General features: G+C 35.2%; 2 protein-coding genes across 21 annotated transcripts; one reads left to right on the top strand and one right to left on the bottom strand.

Moving 5' to 3' along the window:
- Window positions 1–96: 96 nt before the first annotated feature.
- LOC117565893 (uncharacterized) lies at window positions 97–1,485 on the top strand. 4 transcript variants are annotated; one of them, XM_052003088.1, is made up of 4 exons: window positions 97–274; window positions 417–438; window positions 1,238–1,365; window positions 1,416–1,485. In XM_052003088.1, the coding sequence occupies exons 2-4, from the start codon at window positions 427–429 to the stop codon at window positions 1,444–1,446; spliced, it is 171 nt and encodes a 56-aa protein (XP_051859048.1). In that variant the 5' UTR covers window positions 97–274; window positions 417–426; the 3' UTR covers window positions 1,447–1,485. The 4 variants fall into 4 exon arrangements, with proteins under 4 accessions (XP_051859048.1, XP_051859046.1, XP_034101126.2 ...); XM_052003086.1 differs by lacking the exon at window positions 417–438 and having other exon boundaries at window positions 97–217; XM_034245235.2 differs by lacking the exon at window positions 417–438.
- LOC117564950 (CD109 antigen) lies at window positions 1,402–19,374 on the bottom strand. 17 transcript variants are annotated; one of them, XM_052003066.1, is made up of 8 exons: window positions 19,125–19,374; window positions 15,558–16,850; window positions 15,235–15,496; window positions 14,905–15,172; window positions 12,712–12,985; window positions 3,678–3,856; window positions 2,715–3,613; window positions 1,402–2,649 (listed from the first exon to the last, which is right to left on the bottom strand). In XM_052003066.1, exons 1-8 carry the CDS (start codon window positions 19,187–19,189, stop codon window positions 1,555–1,557), a joined length of 4,335 nt encoding a protein of 1,444 aa, XP_051859026.1. In that variant the 5' UTR covers window positions 19,190–19,374; the 3' UTR covers window positions 1,402–1,554. The 17 variants fall into 17 exon arrangements, with proteins under 17 accessions (XP_051859026.1, XP_051859027.1, XP_051859029.1 ...); XM_052003067.1 differs by lacking the exon at window positions 12,712–12,985 and adding an exon at window positions 9,070–9,289; XM_052003069.1 differs by lacking the exon at window positions 12,712–12,985 and adding an exon at window positions 4,101–4,317.
- Window positions 19,375–19,461: the final 87 nt, after the last annotated feature.

The following is a 19,461-nucleotide window of genomic DNA, read 5'->3' as shown; positions in this document are numbered from 1 at the left end:
AAAAAAAAGCAGCTGTCAAAAGACAATAAGTCTTTTGTTTTGCTACCATATATAAGGTGAATGGTGTCGTGAATTTAAAGTAATTGAGTAAAACATTTCAACAGAAATGCGTTTCGTTTTTGTAATAATTATGTTGATAGTTCAAACCGGCGCTTCAATGCCAAACGGTTTTCAAAAACCCACACGTTACGATAACTTCGCAGTTTACAAAGTTTACGTAACTAATCCTCAGCAACGAAACATAATCAACAGTTTGTTAAAAAATACAGATTTGGTAAGTTTTTAGTAATTGAAATCGTTGCATACTTTCATAAACGAAGAATGAAAAATATTGTACACCAGACAGCTTAAGTTGTTGCATACTTTAAGGCTCGACAATAAAAAGCTGCCTGTTTTTATTTATTGCATACTTTTAGGCCGTGCCAAATGCAAAAGAGTGTAATAGCATATTGCATACTTTTACGTACTCTAAAAACGCGTCCTTGCAATTCAATAAAAAAATAAGCTTCTCCTTTGGCCAAATCCTTGTGCATTACACTACGAAAAGATGCGCTCGGATCGGCACGACGAAACATATCGATTAATATAAAAATAATGTGGGTTAATCTAAGAATCAAACACTTGTAATTTTTCGGTTTCGGGGCCGAAGAAAATATGCGAAAATTAGAAATTCCAGGATATCTCGAGAACTACAAGGACGATTTGAATGTCCTTTGGCAAGATGATAGGCCTCATCTAGGTCCTTTGTTTGACACACGATTCGTAAGGATCGAACAGGATACGGCTAAAATATAAGCTATTTTTTGTTTCAAAAAAAGTCCTTGTAACTTTGTATTTTGCAGGACATTCGTCCTTTTGAATATACCAATCAGTTTGTATTAATTAGGGCTATCCTTGTACCAAAGGACATCACGATCGTCCTTCAAATGTCTGAGATAGAGTGGATATTTAGATTTTTTGGCCATTTTTCTATACTACCCCCTTGTAAAATTTTTTGGTGGAATTTTTGGAAGGATGATAAAATTTAAATGCAAATCGCTAGAACTACTTCTTCTGATTACAAAAAGATAGGTCCTTTCGAGATCCTTAAGGATTTCGCCAAGTTATAGCTTCAAAAAGAATGTTCCTATTCGAAAATAAGGTAACATCTCCTTTGTCCTTAAAATCATTTAATACTATTCGAATATACTTTGAAATACTTTTTTTGACTAAATAAAGTTCTTTGGATTAAATGTAGTATAATTTATGGTACAATGGACAAAAAGAGATACATATAATGGTAAATCCCAAGGAGTTGCAAAACTTTATAAGGATCGTCAGTCGAGAGGGATGGTTAACGGAGCTCTTGATACCAAATGTGCAAGCGTAAGTCCTACCTCCTTCCGAAATACAAATAACTAATTTAAATTTTTCAGATTAATTGATGCTGGTAACAAGCAGCCATAAATTTATACAATTAATTGAATTAAACATGAAGTATACAAATATATTGCATTTTTATTTTGATTGAGCTTTATAATTTTTATAATAATAACGGAGCAACTCTGCTGAGGCTTACTTCTCCGATTTACATCCTTCGCCACAGTCGGAGCCCTCACAAATGTCGCAGAGCGAGGACTTGACTTGGTAGTATTCAGTAGAACTACGATCCGTATCGTAGTAGTCATACAATCTAACGGCGGCTGGCTTCTGCTTGGCCACAGAGTGAGCCCGAATGCCCTCGACATCAAGGCACTTAACATCGCCAGGGGTCAAGCTATCGAAGTAAATAATCACCGTGGAGTCGGAATTCTTTGTCTCAATACGCTTTACACGATCAATATCTTCAATCGCGCCGAAGCTATCAGAGTCACTAACAAAGCCGGAGGGCAAAGCAACTTCCATAACAGCCATGTTAGAGTCCTTCTTTGAATCCTCGAGAGGCACATATTCCGCACAAACTTCAAGTGTCAACTGCTGCAGTGGTGTGTCCTTTACAGTGGGTGTTACCTTGAAGCTGGGCTTTTTGTCCTTCTCAGCCAAATTGTAACGATAAGAGAGTTGAACCATTGCAGAGCCTTGACCCTTGGCGGTGAAATCGATCTTGCTAGTGTTCATCGGCAGCACATGACTCTGAAGCACCAATGCATTCTCAGGTTTCACTGGAATGGTGTCCTTCTTTTCGTTGCCAGCATTGTCCGAGGATGTGAAATCAATGTCAATGTTTCCACTGCCAGAGCCAGTCTTATAGGCGAATTTGGTCAACGCCTGCAGACCAAGGACCGTATCCTGTGAAGATGCGTAGCCACCTACGCTGCTGCGCTGACCAATCAACCACTTGATGATTGGCACTGCAGCCTCAGCTGATTCCTCTTCCAAAAGAGCCAACAACACGTAAGAAGTGATCTCAACATCATTGCTGCTTGGATGGTAATAGGATTCCTTTTGAGAGTCCTCGCTCTTGGGAGTCTTGGACCACCAGGTGCGACCATCTTGCTCCTTGGCTAATGTCTTTAGCTTGGCAAGAACCTTCTTTGCCTGAGGGTGCTTGGCTAGTTGAAGGGCAACAGCTGCAATCGACAGGGAATATTGATCGTCTGACTTCTCCACCTCCTCAGCGATATATTGCAAGGCCTTGTCGATGTTCTCCTTGTATTTCGAAATAACTTCCTGTAAATGAACGCAAGCAAATTTAATTAAAGTCAGATAAATTCTTTAGATCGACTCGAACATACTTCGTTCTCAAAGAAGGCAATAACCACAAATGATGTGAGACCTAGAGCATTTTGATGGGAAAAGTCAACCACTTTTCCCACCTCAGGAAACTCGCCATTGTCCTTCTGCTTGGAGGCCAAGAAGTCGAGACCGTCCATGATAATCTTGGGATCGACATTGGTGTATTTGGCGGCCTGATGGAAGGACCTCATCACATAGGCAGTTAGCCAGGTGCTGCCAGAATTATCAGACTTGCCAAACGCACTGTAAGAGCCATCGTCGTGCTTGTAGGTCAATTCACGTTGGTATCCAATTTCAAGGAACTTCTGGGCACGCTGCACAACGCTGGGCAACTTACGATTCGTCACCTCCAGATATTTGATGACCAAAATGTTTGGCACAAAATTTACCATGTTCTGTTCACCACAGCCGTAAGGCATGCGCACCAAATTCTGCAGATTCTTGATAGTGGGACCCAAGAGATCACCGACCACCGAGAATTCAATGAATCCGGAATCTGGTACAGCTTCTTTGGGTATATCGACCTTGAGCTCTTGATTAAATTCGCCCTCCTTTGGCAGATTTATAAAGACAGCTCTATTCTCGTATTTCGTAATGCCCTCCGGATCAACCTTCAATTTTTGATGAATCGTATCTCCCGCTAGCGGAGAAATAGCTGTGATCTTCAGGGTTATGGTTCCCACCTTCTTGGGGCGTATCATAAAAGAGACGCTCTGGCCACTGTTGGATGGCACAGTTACTCGCTTCACGCGGCTCACTTCATCGATGGACTTCTCCTCCACCTCGTTTGTGGCTTCAGTGAATTCAAATTCTTTGTCCGCGTTATCCATTGTGATTTCAGCATCGAGGCTCTTGTCCAAATAGTTGAAGATAACAACGGGGACCGCAAAGACCTCGCCTATAAAACAGAGGTATAGTATAGTTTGTGTTCTTGAAGTAATATAAATTTGCGATGCACTTACCACGCTTGATTGAATAGGGCAAATTTGTGGAGACGAAGAACGGCTGGAATACACGAATCTTGCTTGGATTTTCAGTCAAAGCCAAACCTTTATTAGGACTCAATGAGAAGCCAGTAACAACCCATGACGTTATGGTGTCTGGTATCTTTCTTGCCAAAGTAAAGCCATCGGCATCCGTGCTGTGTTGGAAATATAAAGTAGATCAGTTAGAGGCCTCGATAGTTAGAGATAAAACCAAACATTTAGCTACACATAGAACCATGCAAGGATACAATGAATTTATGTACAAAATGCCATTACCAAATCTACAGCACTACATCAAACCAAAAGCATGCAATTATAATATAATATAATATAATATAAGTACGAGTACGATTACGATTACTGGGTGTTAATACGAGTTACGGGTTCGAGCCTTTGTACATTTTTGTATAATTTCCAAAATATATCCAAGTTTCAAGAAATATCTCACGTATGCTAGAGCCAGCAATCTTTGGGTACTCATACTTATCCGCATCGGGCAAACTTTCAGTTACACTTGGTCTCAATGTTGTTTTGCGTTTTTTATTGGGATTCACAGCATCCCCACTGACTTTCATAATGGGAACTACACCCGTTTCCATGGATTTAATGTTATTTACTTAAAGAATTTAAACACAATAAATGTTATATTAGTTGCAGTTAGTGCTAAAGAGTGCATTTTGTTAAATATCCCAGAACATGGTATTTTAGCAAAAAGTGTGTAGTAAAAATTACGTCAAATTATTAAGGAAAATCCAAGTCTCTGGGAATTCTTTTCGAATCTGCGGAACAACTACTGGTGAAGCAAATGATCCAGGTGGCCCCAGTGGACCACGAGGGCCACCTGGACCACGTATACTAGGTGGACCAGGTCGGCCAGGTAGCCCTATCGAAGTACGTGGAACAATCGAAACGTCGTGTACTAGATATCTTGGAAATCCTATGCACAAATATTTTATTTAAATAGAACAATGCATTAGAATATTAATTTCCAATTTGATGATAATTTGCGTGATCTACACCAGTTAAAAGAATGGTGATAAGAAGGTCTCAAATTTATAAGATGTTATAGTTACACAATTTGATATATGTTACAAGTATTTTGGCTTCAAAGTATTATCAGTAAAAATTAATGATTCAAAGTAGAAGCTGAAAGCTGACCAATAAAAAGCAACCAAAGTGCCCAAAATAAAAACTCATACTTTTCAATGTTCTCAAATATCCAATTTTCTGGGAACTCTTTTCGAATTTGAACACTACTGGAAACTTTAGGACTATCAGAACTATTGTACTCAAAATCCTCTTCTTCAGCACTTGCAGAAGTATCAGAAACCAGTCTATTGTATTGAACCTCATCTTCCTCAGCACTTTCGTATTCAAAATCTTCTTCTTCAACAATGAGATCTGTGTAAAGAAACGTATCTTAAATTTTATTCGGATAATGATAATGTGCGTGATATACACCAGTTACTCGTAAAAGAATAGTAATAAAAAAAGATCTCAAATTTATAAGATAGAGATGTTATAATTACACAATTTGATATATGAGTTTTTTGTTTTCAAAGTATTATCACTAAAAATTAATGTTTCGAAGTAGAAGCTGAAAGCTGAAAAGCAACCAAAGTGCCCAAAATTAAAACTCAATCTTTTTGATTCTCATACTTTTCAATGTTCTCAAATATCCATTTTTCTGGGAACTCTTCTCGAATTTGAATACTAGCAACTTCAGGACTATCGAATACAGGACTGGTGTATACACGTACAAGATCGTCTTCATCAACAATGATACCTGTGTAAAGAAATGTATCTTAATTTTTATTCAGATGCCTCTGAGCATTTGTAAAATTTATTGAATACCCAATTTATTTATTATTCTCTCAGGTTCGATGTCTAAAATTATTTAAAAAAGATAGATGAATTGAAACTGTGCAGTATCAAATATGACTTTATGGAGAAAAATGAATTTATTTCTGCAATATTAATAGTATTTAGTGGCAAAAGTTATCCATTCAGTTAATAAATACATCGCATTTTGACCCTTCAACCCATTACTAAGTTTGGTAAGTATCAATTGCATCAATTACGGTAAGTTGCTAGCAAAAATCCAATTCTCTGGAAATTCTTTTCGAATCTGCGGAGCAACAGCGGCCGTATCAAATGATACTGTATTCGTTAAAAATAATACCGGCGGACTAGTAGACTTCCGAGATACTCCAAATAGGCGCAAAGGTCTAAACCGATGTCTTCGTAAATCTATGCAAACATATTTGGTTTGATAAGCAGGAAATTAAAGTTAACTTGGAATAAATTAGTTGATTCTAATAGAAGTAATTTTCTGACATAATCATAAGGTAATCTGGCTAAATGTGATTGTATCAAATTAAAGTTATTTAGTGCAATGATCTTAAAGTGCAAGATGCAGTTGACTTAAAATTGATTAGAATAGAATAATTAATTATAGTAGTTATAGTGGAAGATTCATTTTAATATTCCATTCATTAACTCATTGCGTTTAACTGATAAATAGCTATAACATAAAATTACGTCATATTGTGAAGGAATATAAAAGTTTCTGGGAATTCTTTTCGAATCTGTGAAGCCACTGCGGGAGGAACAAATGACCCAACATCTTGCATCACATCGAGTGGTATATCACTATGTAAATTTGCTCTTAAAATATCTAATATTTTATTACAATATTAAATAATCAAATATCAATTTTTGGAGAATAATTTTTAATTTATTACTCTGGCAAAAAGATTGTAAATTATTTGTTAATGGCTTCTGAATTATCGATTTCAAGAACGTTTGTATTAGTTACTCAATGATGGGATCAGTAATAGATGTGCTTGAAGAATAAGGCTATACATATAGATGTATAGTGTATTAGAAACTTAAAAAAAAAAATCGAAAACTTAATTACATTTTGTTATCAAAAAATATCCAAGTTTCTGAGAACTCATGACGAACTTGTGGGATAGAAATAGAAGTAGTAGTCAAAGTTGGTCTTGCATTTTCAATGAAAGAAGCAGGAGCAATTGTGCTAAATATCAAAGAGGTGGTTATAGACTCAGCTTCCGCAGACCGTAAAAAAGGTTCATCTTCCCAGATATACTCCTCTACAGAAATAAAAAAAGTTTGTTATGGCAAAAAAGAAAGATTTATGAATTAATTTGGGAGAAATTAGAGAAATACGACTCAAAAACTTTGAAATTAAATAAATCTTACAATTTCATAAATGGTCTATATTTTAAATATTTCTATTCATATTAAAAACTGAATTGGTATAATTTGTTTTGAAATGAATTAAAGATAGTAGTAAAAAAAAATAAAATCCAGTGAAAAGTCCAAATGAATTTTGATCCCTAACCCACCGCATTCAATTAGTATCTATTACAAATAATCTATTTAAAAACTGTGCACAACAGCGGATATAATTAACTGCGGATTAATTTTAAGTGTGGAGCAAACTCATGAAAAATACTCCTACCAATTGTTTGCCGATGCTTATTTTTTTTTAGGACAAATAGTTACTTATAATTATAGCATTAGAAAATTTAAAAAAATAACATATGTTAAACAATACCATCTAGTATTACACTGAATTAGAAACGTTACACAATGTACCAAATAGTAAAAAATCAATTAATGGAAGTAATAGAATGGCAAGAACCTTACAACTTTAGTAGAAAATAGAATAAGATATTATGTGAAAACCCGTAAATACATCAAAACATTAATTCAATCTCTGTTATACTCGTACTTCGCGATGTGTTCAAATATCCAAATTTCCGGAAACTCTTTTCGAATTTGTAAATTTTGAGCGGATTCGATGAGTTCTCGATTATCAACTCCAAAACTATCGAGTGCGAGTTCGAGTTGAATTAACGCATCTGCGTAAAAAAAATAAACAATAGTTAGTTCCGATTTCTCGGAATAAATTAAAAGTTATGCCATACATAAATTGTGTTATTTTCGACGCTTATTCCATATGACATTATCATAGTTAGTTTACCCAAAGTAACGTCATTAGACAAAATATATTAATCTTAACAATTACATTTTGTTGTCAAAAAATAACCAAGTCTCGGGGAACTCTTTACGGATTTGGGGGATGGGATCACGATGTGGATAAGACCCAAGAGATTGTGGTACCACATTTCCAGCGAATCCGGAAGCTGGTGAAGCTGCCATAAGCTGATAGACAGGAGCTCCGAAACCTCCCACCAATATAGGCATAGGCATAGGCATAGGTTCCCACCCCCAATAATGTGTGACTGGGGGATAATAATTAGTTTAGTTAGTACCGAATAACGATTACCCGAATAATGAGATTGAATTCAAGGGGAATTGAATGATTCCGTATGTATTAATCTGCCATAAATTTGTAATTCCATAATATAATATTAATAGTGCTATTGTGTATAATAATATAATATAATGTGAAAAGAAATTTCTGAAAAATCTTTCCGTATAAAGTATGTTCAGTAATAATTTTTTCTTGCTAATAATAATATTTCAGATTAGTATAGTTAGAATATAACAAAAAAGAAAGAGTTTCTCATTTAGAACTCCTTGTATATCACATAAGCCAATTTTCGATTAGAGATGTGCGTAAATCTTATACATAATACATATATAACAATTGTGCTTGAAGATACTTAGGTACTTTTTAAATGAGGTAGTTTGTATATATATTATATGATATATATATGTTTTGGAAACTAGTATTGTTAGAGAATATTCGCAATTACGTCATGTTATTAATAAACATCCATGTTTCTGGAAATTCTTTTCGAATGTGAGAAATAAAAACGAGAGGTCCAGAAGATTCTCCGGAGATTTGAAAAACTCTATCTTCGACATCAAACATTAATCCGTCCAATTCATCAATAGAGTCACCTAGAAGATTACAGTGTAAGTTATGCTGGTAATGTTCAATTATTATAAAAAGAAAATTGTTCCTATGTAATTAGTATCAATAAGTTTTCAATAAAACTTATGTAAGTATAACCACTCGGTAAACTGTTAACCCAAAAACTCTTAAATTTCGCAGAAGGAATATAATGCAGCTGCAGTCCCAGCATTTTCCTGAATAAATTTTATGTTGTTTTAATTCTTAATTGATTTAATACTCAATTCGAAGCACACATATACATCGTTCACTCAGTTCTCAAAGATTTTGTTAACATACTAATACTATAGATTAGTTCAAAAATGTGTTGCAATATTTTGAAATATGAATATACTCAAAAAATTCTTGCTAGGTCTCTATGATTACTAGTTTCAATGCACATTCCATGCACAGTTAGTTGATAGTACAATTGCATTCGATATTTTCATTTTAAATTAAAAACTTTCGCACATTTACATTATTTTGTTATAAACAACCCATGTTACCGGAAAATGTTTACGAATTGAGGGAACAACAACCGGATCATATTGGATACCTTTGATTCCATAGGAAATGTATAAATTTAAATCAGAGCCCCCTTTCAGACGTCGAATAAATCCCTTGCTGCGTGGACGATAAGAAATTCCGCAACTTCCTAACTTAGGCCATCCTTTACGAATACGATAATAACATTTACCTGAAGACAAGTAAGTGGTTTTGTAGAATAGACAATAGTCTATTTTTATAAGATAAGTTGTTAAATAATACATATAATATATATATATATATATATAAAATTGTTTTGAATGATCCCATAATTTAGAATAACGGCAGGCTAGTTGAATTCTCAGTTACTCAAAATAGCCGCCTAACCTGGTGACTTTGCAAATCTATGCATAAATATTTGGATTGGTAATCAGAAGATTAGTAATAGTATTTTCTAAGCTAAAAAAAATTCTGCCGATACACATATCTTGGTGGAAAACCTAGTTATGAATATTGATTTGAATAACATGAAAACTCTTTACGGGATAGAGGAGCAGCTGCAGTCCCAATATTTTTCTGAATAAATTTTATCTTGATTTAATACTCAATTCGAAGTAAACATATAAATCTTTCACTCATTTCTGAAAAATTTGTTAACATACTAATACTATAAATTAGTTCAAAAATGTGTTGAATTATTTTGAAATACGAATTTACTCAAAAAGATTCTTGCTAGGTCTCTAAAATTATTAGTTTCAATGCACATTCCATGCACAATTAGTTGATAGTATAATTGCATTCGATATCTTCATTTTAAATTAAAAACTTTCGCAATTACATTATTTTGTTATAAACCACCCATGTTTCAGGAAATTCTTTACGAATTGAAGGAACAACAATCGGATCATACTCGTCATCATTTAAATCAGAGCTCCTATCCGGAAGTCTTCCACTGGTGCGTCCACCATAAAATTGTCCGCATCTTCCTAACTTACGCTGTCTTTGACTACATCTACCTGAAGACAAGTAAGTGGTTTTATAGAATAGTCAATAGTCTATTTTTATAAGATAAGCTAAAAAGTTAAATAATACATAAGTTAGATAATTTAGAATAACAGCAGGCTATTCGAATTCTCAGATACTCGAGATAGTAGCCTAACCTGATGTCTTCGCAAATCTATGCATAAATATTTGAATTAATAATCAGAAAATTGGTAATAGTATTTTCTAACCGAATCTACTCAAATGAAATAAAAGTGCAGTGTGCAAACATTTTGAAGTGCTAGTTTCTGTTATAAAAATCAGAAAACCATCTTAAATAATTTGTTATCGAGTTGAATAAAGTAAAGTAAATTAATCCCGGTACATTTTATCCATAACCCATTGCTTTACACTGTTACATAGTTACAAAAACAATATTACGTCATATTATGAAGGAAAATCCAAGTCTCTGGAAATTCTCTTCGAATCTGTGAGACTGGTGTGAGAGGAACAAATGATCCAACTTCTTGCATCACATCGAGAGTTATATACGAAGGTCGTTTATACATTGGAGCAGGAAAACTCTGCCGATACGCATATCTTGGTGAAAAATCTAGGCACGAATATTTGATTTTAATAGCTTGGAAATCAAATATACAATTTTTAGCTAACTCTTTTCTAATTTGATCCTCTAAGTTTTTGTTGACAACTTCTCGATTTTCAAATTTGAATTAATAATAGTGGGATATGTATGTTAATAGATTAATTATTTGAGAATCTTATTTGACACCCAACGTAGTATTTTTTCAATTTTTTATTTTTTACTCAAATAAGTTAAGAAGTTAAATGATTTGCCGTTAAAATGCAAGTTAAAATTTAACTTTGGGAATTTAAATCCCAAAAAGAGATATTTTAGTGCGAATGATTTAAAGTGCCAACCAAAAATTTATTTTGTAAACTTCTTCGTTACACAAGTTACCTATGTTAACAATTGTAGCTTAGATAACTGCGTAAATATCATAGACAATAAAAACATATAACAACTATACGCGTTCGTAGTTATTTAGGTACTTTTTATGAGTGAATGTGAAAAATTAGTTCAGATTTGCTCACAGGAGGTAACTTGTATTGAAGCCCTCTTCTACTTATGAATGTACACAAATTTGAATGCTACAATACGTGGTTAATTGTGAACGCAATTGCATTCGATTTCTGTTGGATAAATAGAGAGTATTCGAAATTACGTCAAGTTATTAATAAACATCCATGTTTCCGGAAATTCTTTTCGAACGGAAGAACTAAACATGGGGCGTCCAAAAGAATCTCCAGAGCATCCGAACATAGCCCTATATTCAATATGGTACATTATTTCTTCATCCCATTCCTCAGTTGAGACTCCTTCTAAAAAAATTCAACTAATAATATAATATGCTCGTAACATTAAATGAATTATAATATTCGTTGGAAAGTTGGAAAATGGTTGCTTGAAAGTTAGTTAGTATCAAAGCGATTTTCATTAAGCTTTAGTATTACCATCCAGTTAGCTGTTAACCCACAAACTCTTAAATATTGTTGAAAGAATATATTTCAATGGGAATTACGTAGTTTTGTTTAGATATATCCATGTCTCTGGGAACTCTTTACGAACTTGAGGAGCAGCTGCAGTCCCAGCATTTTCATAATATTCTGGCCCCGAAGCCAATGAATACAGCACAATACTACTTGTGTCAGGACTAAAGAGTGGTAGTGCTCCCTCTGGATAATTTATATAACCTAAATAAATTTGGTGTTGAGTTATAATTTGATTGGTAATAAAAATAATTAAAAACTTTTCCTCAGATATATGAAACTAAAATTTATCTTATATATAATAATATCTGCTTATTTTGCTCAGTTCTGAAAGATTACCCCAATTACATTATTTTGTTATAATCTACTCATATTTCCGGAAATTCTTTGCGAACTTTATTGAAGTGTGATCGATAATTACCTTTTCCAATATGAGGAATATTTTTCTCAATGAAACTATTGTAATTTCAAAAGCTTAAGATGAAAAATATTAAATAGCAACAGAATGAAAATGAACACTGAAAATTCAAGTTGTTTAGTTAGTATCAAAGCATATTGCGTAAAGAGAATCTTAATTCGGTTAGTTTTTCAACAATTAGCACTAAATGTCTTTGATAAACAAAAGGTATTTGCAATTACGTAATATTGTCAAGATGGACCCATGTTTCTGGAAACTCTTTACGTACTTTAAGAATAGTAGGAATGTTTGAAATACTAGGAACAACTGCATATGTCGGACGCCTTGATGTATAAATTGTTGATGGAATCGTCGCAACTGCAAAGTTCAACACTATCCCGGGACCATATGGTATTGGCCCATTAAATTCCTCATCATCATTCTTAATTTCTAATAATAAAAAAAGAAATATAACTATTGTTCCAACTTAAATAATTCTTAAATAAATATTCTGCTTTCAATTCGATAAATGATGATTACTTAAATATTTAAACTATACATGAGTCCCACAATGTATAATCGCAAAATATAATCAAATGTATTAGTTCGACTCTTATTCCATAGCATTGTATCGCATTAAGTTGTTAGTCCAAAAGCAATAGAAAAAAGTAAGTGTACAAAATTACTTTATGTCGTTAATAAATATCCAAGTTTCCAGAAATTCTTTACGAACTAGAGGAACAACAACCGGAACAGAAGAGAATTGTGGCTTTCTTGGAGCAGAATATGATTGCGCTCTAAATGAATATGAAACAGGTGAATAGGAACTCCTTGCGCTACTTCCCCAACGCCCAGAAGATCTCCTGGACGAGCCTGGCCGATAAAAACCTCCGGTCCTCCTACGCTGATTCGGCCAGCGCCGTCTTTGAGGTCTCTGAGGTCTACGATAATTACTTCTACCTGCAGACAAGTGAGTGGTTTTAGTATTCTTACTAGTATAGATGGTTTATACACCAGAAAAACACAATAACTAAACCGTAACAGAAACCAAATCATCATTTAAGGGGTTAGGAAATGCATACTTTTCAACATTGTGAAATATCCAGGATTCAGGAAACTGCTCCCGAACTCGAAATTCCAGTTCAGGAACAAAAAGCTCTCGTTCAGATAGATAATAGGCCACATAGTCGTAGTATTCTGAAGAAGAAATACCCTTAACCTTAGTTTACCAAAGTGTGGACCGTATTATGGTTAATCAATGCAAACTCAAGTACTCTAATTAATAATATGCAAGCATCAGACGTTAGGGTATCCAGAACCCACCTCATATTCGACGAGTGCCATATCCAGATCTCTTCAAAATTATTACGTATCAATAGCACCTTTTCAGTTGTCTCTGTTTCGCCATAATCGCTGTCTTCTTCAATATCATCAGAACTTGTTTCTTCATACATTACTTCGTCATCAACATAACGTAACGCTAAAATTCGCATATTAACAAATGTGATCGTTGGAGCTGGAAATCCATCTTTTGGCCGCAAGCGAAACTATTTTCTCAAATTCCAATTTAATTTATGTATTTACTTACGGCTTCTCTGAGGTCTACTATTATAATATCTACCTCAAGTGAGTGGCTTTAATATTCTTACTAGAAATGATGAGTTACAGAAAAAAAACTACATCTAAACAGTAACAGAAAACAAATTATCACACATTTAAAGGGTTTAGAAATTGTACTTTCGACATTGTGAAATATTCAGGATTCAGCAAGCTGCTCTTGATCTTAAAATTCTAGTTCAGGGACAAAAGGCTTTGCTTTAGATATATAATAAAATAAGCCATATAATTGTATTAGTCTGATGAAAATATACCTTTCACCTTATTTTATATATTATGGTGTTCAATGTAATGCTAATATAGAAGTTATTTTTCGCAATAACTTTAAAATGAATATGCGAGCATCAGACATTAGAATATCGCCCCAAAACCCACCTCATATTCGACTGCCATAGCAGGTCTCTTCGAAATTAATACGTACCAATGGCACATTGTTAGTTCTCTCTTTTACATAATAACTGCGTTCATCATCATAATCATCTCAAAACGAAAAATAGCGCTGCGACAAATGTTTTCACTCGAGCTGCATATCTAGCTATTGGCCGCAAGCGAAACTATTGTCTCAAATTCAATTTTAATTCATTTAATTACTTATTGCTTCTCTGAGGTCTACTATAATAATTTCTAAGTCAAGTGAGTGACTTTAGTATTGATGAGTTAAACACCAGAAAAAAACACAATATCTAAACAGTAACATAAAACAAATTATCACACATTTAAAGAGTTTAGAAATTGAACTTTCACTGAAATATTCAGGATTCAGTAAGCTGCTCTCGATCTAGAAATTCCAGTTCAGGAACAAAAGCCTATTCTTCAGATACATAATAAGTGTAGTAGTCTAATGAAAATATACCTTAAACCTTATTTTATATATTATGGTGTAATCAATTTAATGCTAACCTAGAATCTATTTTTACCAAGTACTCTAAAATGAATGAATGCGAGCATCAGGCGTTAGAATATCGGCCCAAAACCCACCTCATATTCGATTGCCATATCCAGATATCTTCGAAATTCTTACGCACATTTTCAGTTCTCTCTTTTACATAATAACCACGCTCATCATCATAATAATCTTCCAAATCGTCGGCAAAACCACTTCGGTCTGAAAATCGTGCAGCAACCAATGTTTTCACTCGAGCTATTGGCCGCTGGCGAAACGACCCTTTCAAACACACTTTAAATTTAATTATTCTCATTTCCCCAATCATCTCATTGTTTCCTTTAAACTAACCTTGGGTAATAAAATAAAATTCACTTACCGGTATCATAGGGATAATCAGCATTAGTGAGAGTCACTAGCCCAGAGGTTTCTCCTGGATAGCGACCATAACCTCGTTGCCAGGGTGTGGATGTCTTGAAGTTGCTGATGCCGTTGAAAATATCGTCACGTGACAAATCATTGCCAGATTTAAGCAGCAGTACACTCTGATCGACACCCAGCAGACCAACATATGAGTCGGCATCTGTTTTCACCTTAAGCTTCACCTCTTCACTTGGCTTTGCCTCCAAAGGAGCAGAGATTTCAATCTGTAGTACGAAATGCCATTATACAATATATGAAATACGCGAAATTGTCATCAACTATTTACCGAGTTCTCAAATTCTCTGTCAACGTTTACATTATGCTCTTGGAATCGCAATTCATTGTCGACCACATAGTGCACATAGATCGTGAACTGAGGGACCATTTCGAAGGTAGGGATTAGCTTAATCGTATGGCTCTTGCTCTCCTCGGCCACGTCGACATACTCAGCCTTCACAATATTGCCTCTGGCGACTATTGTATAAACGAAGTATGGAATAGGTTTGTCGGATTTCACATCAATAGAAAGAGGTTTTCCCAATTTCGGCCTGTAGAGTGAAACCAATGTCTTACATTTTCAACTACATTCAATTATTTTCAATCACTTACGATTTGGTTTTGATCTTGATGCTAAGTGGATCCTTTGAATCGATAGCTGGCTGGAATTGATTGAGTGTACCCAGCTGCGAAGTAGTGTCTGCATAGGATCCCTTAAAGCTGAAATAACGATCAGTATTCTCGGGCAAGGTGATATTGAATGAGGCAATGCCATGCTCGTCGATGGGTGCCTCAAACTCAATGGTCTCTGCATCAGGCTCTGAAGCTGCGGAGGAGCTTGAAAAGTGGTAGTACCTAATCGGTGGTTCCAAGGAGAGTTTTGCCTTCTTGGTGGCATCTCGAACAGGTGAACCATCCAAGTTCTTTACCACCATCTGGTAGGTAAACGGTACGCCTGGCTTATAGCGCACACTATTATCCAGGGCCTCCAGATTATATCGTTGCGAGTGCAGATTGACAACAGTAGAAGCGTTTTGTTTGTTGCCAGTCAGATCTTCGGTTACCTCGGCAAAGATTTTCAATGGAGACGTATAATAAGTGGGCAGTTCGAATTCCACATGTCCCTTGCCATCGACATCGATGGTTTTCATCTGCTCGCTGTCGCGACTTGATCCATAGAAACTATAGTTGGGTGCTAGGGAAACTGTGGCCTTGCCCTTGACAGGCTTACCATACGTGTATTTAGCACGAATTGTTGCCTTAATGACACCATCCTGCTTGGCAATATCCTTGGTTGACTCCACGACTACCTCAAACTTGGGCAGCACATATTTGGCCACCTCGAAGGACTTTGTCTCTTTCACATCATCCTCTCCAACCTTGACGACAATATTCCAATTGCCCAGCACGGGTTGTTCCGACAACTGAAGCTCTCCCGCATAGACGCCTTTGGTGGGCTTCACATCCATCACTTGTTTGATGCGATTTTGGGCTCCATCCTTGATGATAATGCTTATCGGTTTATCGATGACAGCCGGACGTGTATTCTCATCGAGGAAGAGCACTCGGAAATGAACTAGATCTGCGGGCTTGTATGTTGCCTTATCGGTCTGTATATACACCGATGGCTTGTGATCGGCCTGAGTCAATTTCGTTGAGTTCTCAAAGATAAGACCCTCAATGCCAACTGCTGTCAGATTGTAGTCACCGCTCGACAAATGCGGTACATCGAACTCCACATTAACCGTCGACTTAGGCTCCACCTCCACCTGCTTTGTCTCATTGTAGGATGGTCCATTAATGCCGACTTTGATAACACTCTTCACGTCGACGTCATGAACAGAAATCGCTACATTATACTTGTAGTTGGAGCGTAGAGTGCCAGGAGCGACAACGGTGTACCGACTGCAATATATTAAATATTATATTCATCAGTTTTAAACAATTGAGTTAATTGATATTCCCATTAAATGACGTATAATGTTAATTTATGTGCATCTTGATTGCAGTTTTAATATTTACGAATAGATAAAACCTGATTTTTCGGGATGTTTATCAATATAACTTAAAATTATTAATTCAAATCAATTCCATTGAATTTATATTGTGTAATCAAATTTATTTTTTTTTATTTTAACATTTAAATAGAGAAGAGAGTACTGGCTGCTGGGGCCTTCGACTCGAAAAAAAACTGTCGATACTTATAATACCTTAAACTGAGTTTTCATTATAAAATTGTACATTTTCGATATTATTATCATTTGAAGGGATTTGTAGGAGGTGGGAAGGTATCTGGGAACTAAACTTGGAAACCCTAATACTCTTTAAGTCTCGAGAATAGGTGGTGGCATCGGCAGTTTTAGAGCCATCGGTGTAAAGCCAAGATTTTGCACCAAGCTTATTCTTTTCGCAATAGAATCTGGCCAGAAATTCGGAACTGAAGGATTTACTTTTTGGAGATGATGCAAGGTTCGTGTTGACGATGGGCTTTTGTCCAGGCCAGAAAAGCTGCAGAACGATGGCAAGACTTGGTGTGGGGGCGAACAGGCCAAGATGAGTACTATAAATGGCGCAGCGCCACAGAGTGGAGGGGCATCTATACTTCCGTTTGTGTACATTATTAATACTATTTAAATTCTAACGATCATCCATCCATCATTCTCTTGTATGTTCTAATCATCTCTCGCAGTCGCTTTCTACCTCTCTTTCATCTTTGTGCAATTCAATTAAAATAAATAAACAAAATTACATAACACAAATATTTAATTAGCGTAACGCTCACAAATCACATTAGAAGATAAAGCAGGAGCGAGATGGAGGAGGATTTGTTTCTGGTATTGCCCGAAATGTAAGCATAATGAAAAGTTTTTTAATGTATCTTTCCCAAACAGGCGCACTATGTTGAATTTGACCCGTTTTTGTGGCCAAAATTAAAATTTTTTAAATTAACAAGATTTTTGAATGCAGGTTTCTTGTATAATAAAGGTTATTGCTATAGGAAGGTATTTTAGAAAAGTGGGCGTGTCAACGCCCACATAAATCGAAAAAAAGCGAATATATAAATCAAGTTAGAGACCCGAATTTTGGAACACATGATGAATGTCCTATTTCAAATGCGTCCTGAAAATTTGGTTCAGATCGGATAATAAATATGGAAGTTATTCAAGAAAAAAAAAATCGCAAAGGCTTTAGCAGTTCTGCAATTCTGATCAAAATGGTGCTCCCTAATAATTCAAATTACGCAAAAAACCGCAAAAAACGCATAATGAGCTTACATGTTATGAATTCAGAATTAACAGATCTACAACATGTATATAGACACTCACTGAACAAATTTGAACATTTTAGTTAAAACCTTTTGGAAAGTTCAACTTTCTTTCGAAAAGTGACAAAGGGACAACACTTGCTAGAAAAATACGAACAAAACACGCAACATATTAGTATCAACACATAGTAATAACTTGAAAAAGTAATATTCCTTTTGAATTTTATTATTCAATGATTTTTTGTGGGAGATATGCCAATTTGAAATTGCATCGCAAATTTAACATTTAACACTGCACGTATTGTCTGCTTGCAACAGCTTACTTTAACAGCTGTTATTTTAACATTAAACTGTTAAGTTAACATTTTCGGTATACAATATCGCGATTTGATCATTTCTCAACATGGTAACATTAAAAACACGGAAATTTGAATACTTGCGAAAAATGAGTTTTGGCCACGAAAACGGGTCAAATTCAACATAGTGAGGCGGAGCGATAAGAGAAAAGTAACGACAGAGCAGAGGAATCGTCATACATAGATTGACAATGTATGCATACTTCGGTTTATTACTATTCGAATATTTAACAAAAATAGGAGAGAAAAACAATAAAAAAAATGTTTATCTTTCATTGTCTCCTTTCTTATTACTCGATTTGTAAGGGTCTCGTTATCTCTGTTCCCCCAAATACATACAGGCATACGACAACACAAATACATATTCGCATTTAAATAAGTGCAGCATCTTGTATTCTTAGAATTAGCAATAAAATTGATAATCCTAAGATGAACTTGTTCTAAGACTAAATTAGTTAATTGTTTGTTGCATTGTTGGTTGGCTGTACGACTGACAACCTTGACTATGAATATGTATATTACCGATGTCAGTTAGCTAGAACGAAATTTAGTACTTACCCAGTGGCATTTATGAGCAGCCCCAATTGAAGCACACACAAACAAATAGCAAAACTACGCGTCATATTCGCGAATTGTTTTGCAAAATGCAAATTCGGGAAACACGAGCCCACACAATTAAAATATAAGCAAAACAATCAAAACAAAGGGACTTTGTCAATATAATTTAAACTAGTGTCAGGGATGCACGCACACCGACAAAAACCACCGCACAGCAAAGTAAAGCTTGGCTTCAACTGTTCGACCACAAGACGTTTTGATGGGAACCGATCGGTGTTCGGATCCACACTAAGCTTGTCTCAATGAGTACCGTGCTTTAAATACGATTGAACCATGC

This window comes from Drosophila albomicans, chromosome 2L (assembly GCF_009650485.2).
Source record: "Drosophila albomicans strain 15112-1751.03 chromosome 2L, ASM965048v2, whole genome shotgun sequence".
Classification (NCBI taxonomy): Eukaryota; Metazoa; Arthropoda; class Insecta; order Diptera; family Drosophilidae; genus Drosophila; species Drosophila albomicans.
Note: the sequence above shows the minus strand (reverse complement) of the source record. Positions and strands in the feature narration are given on the sequence as shown.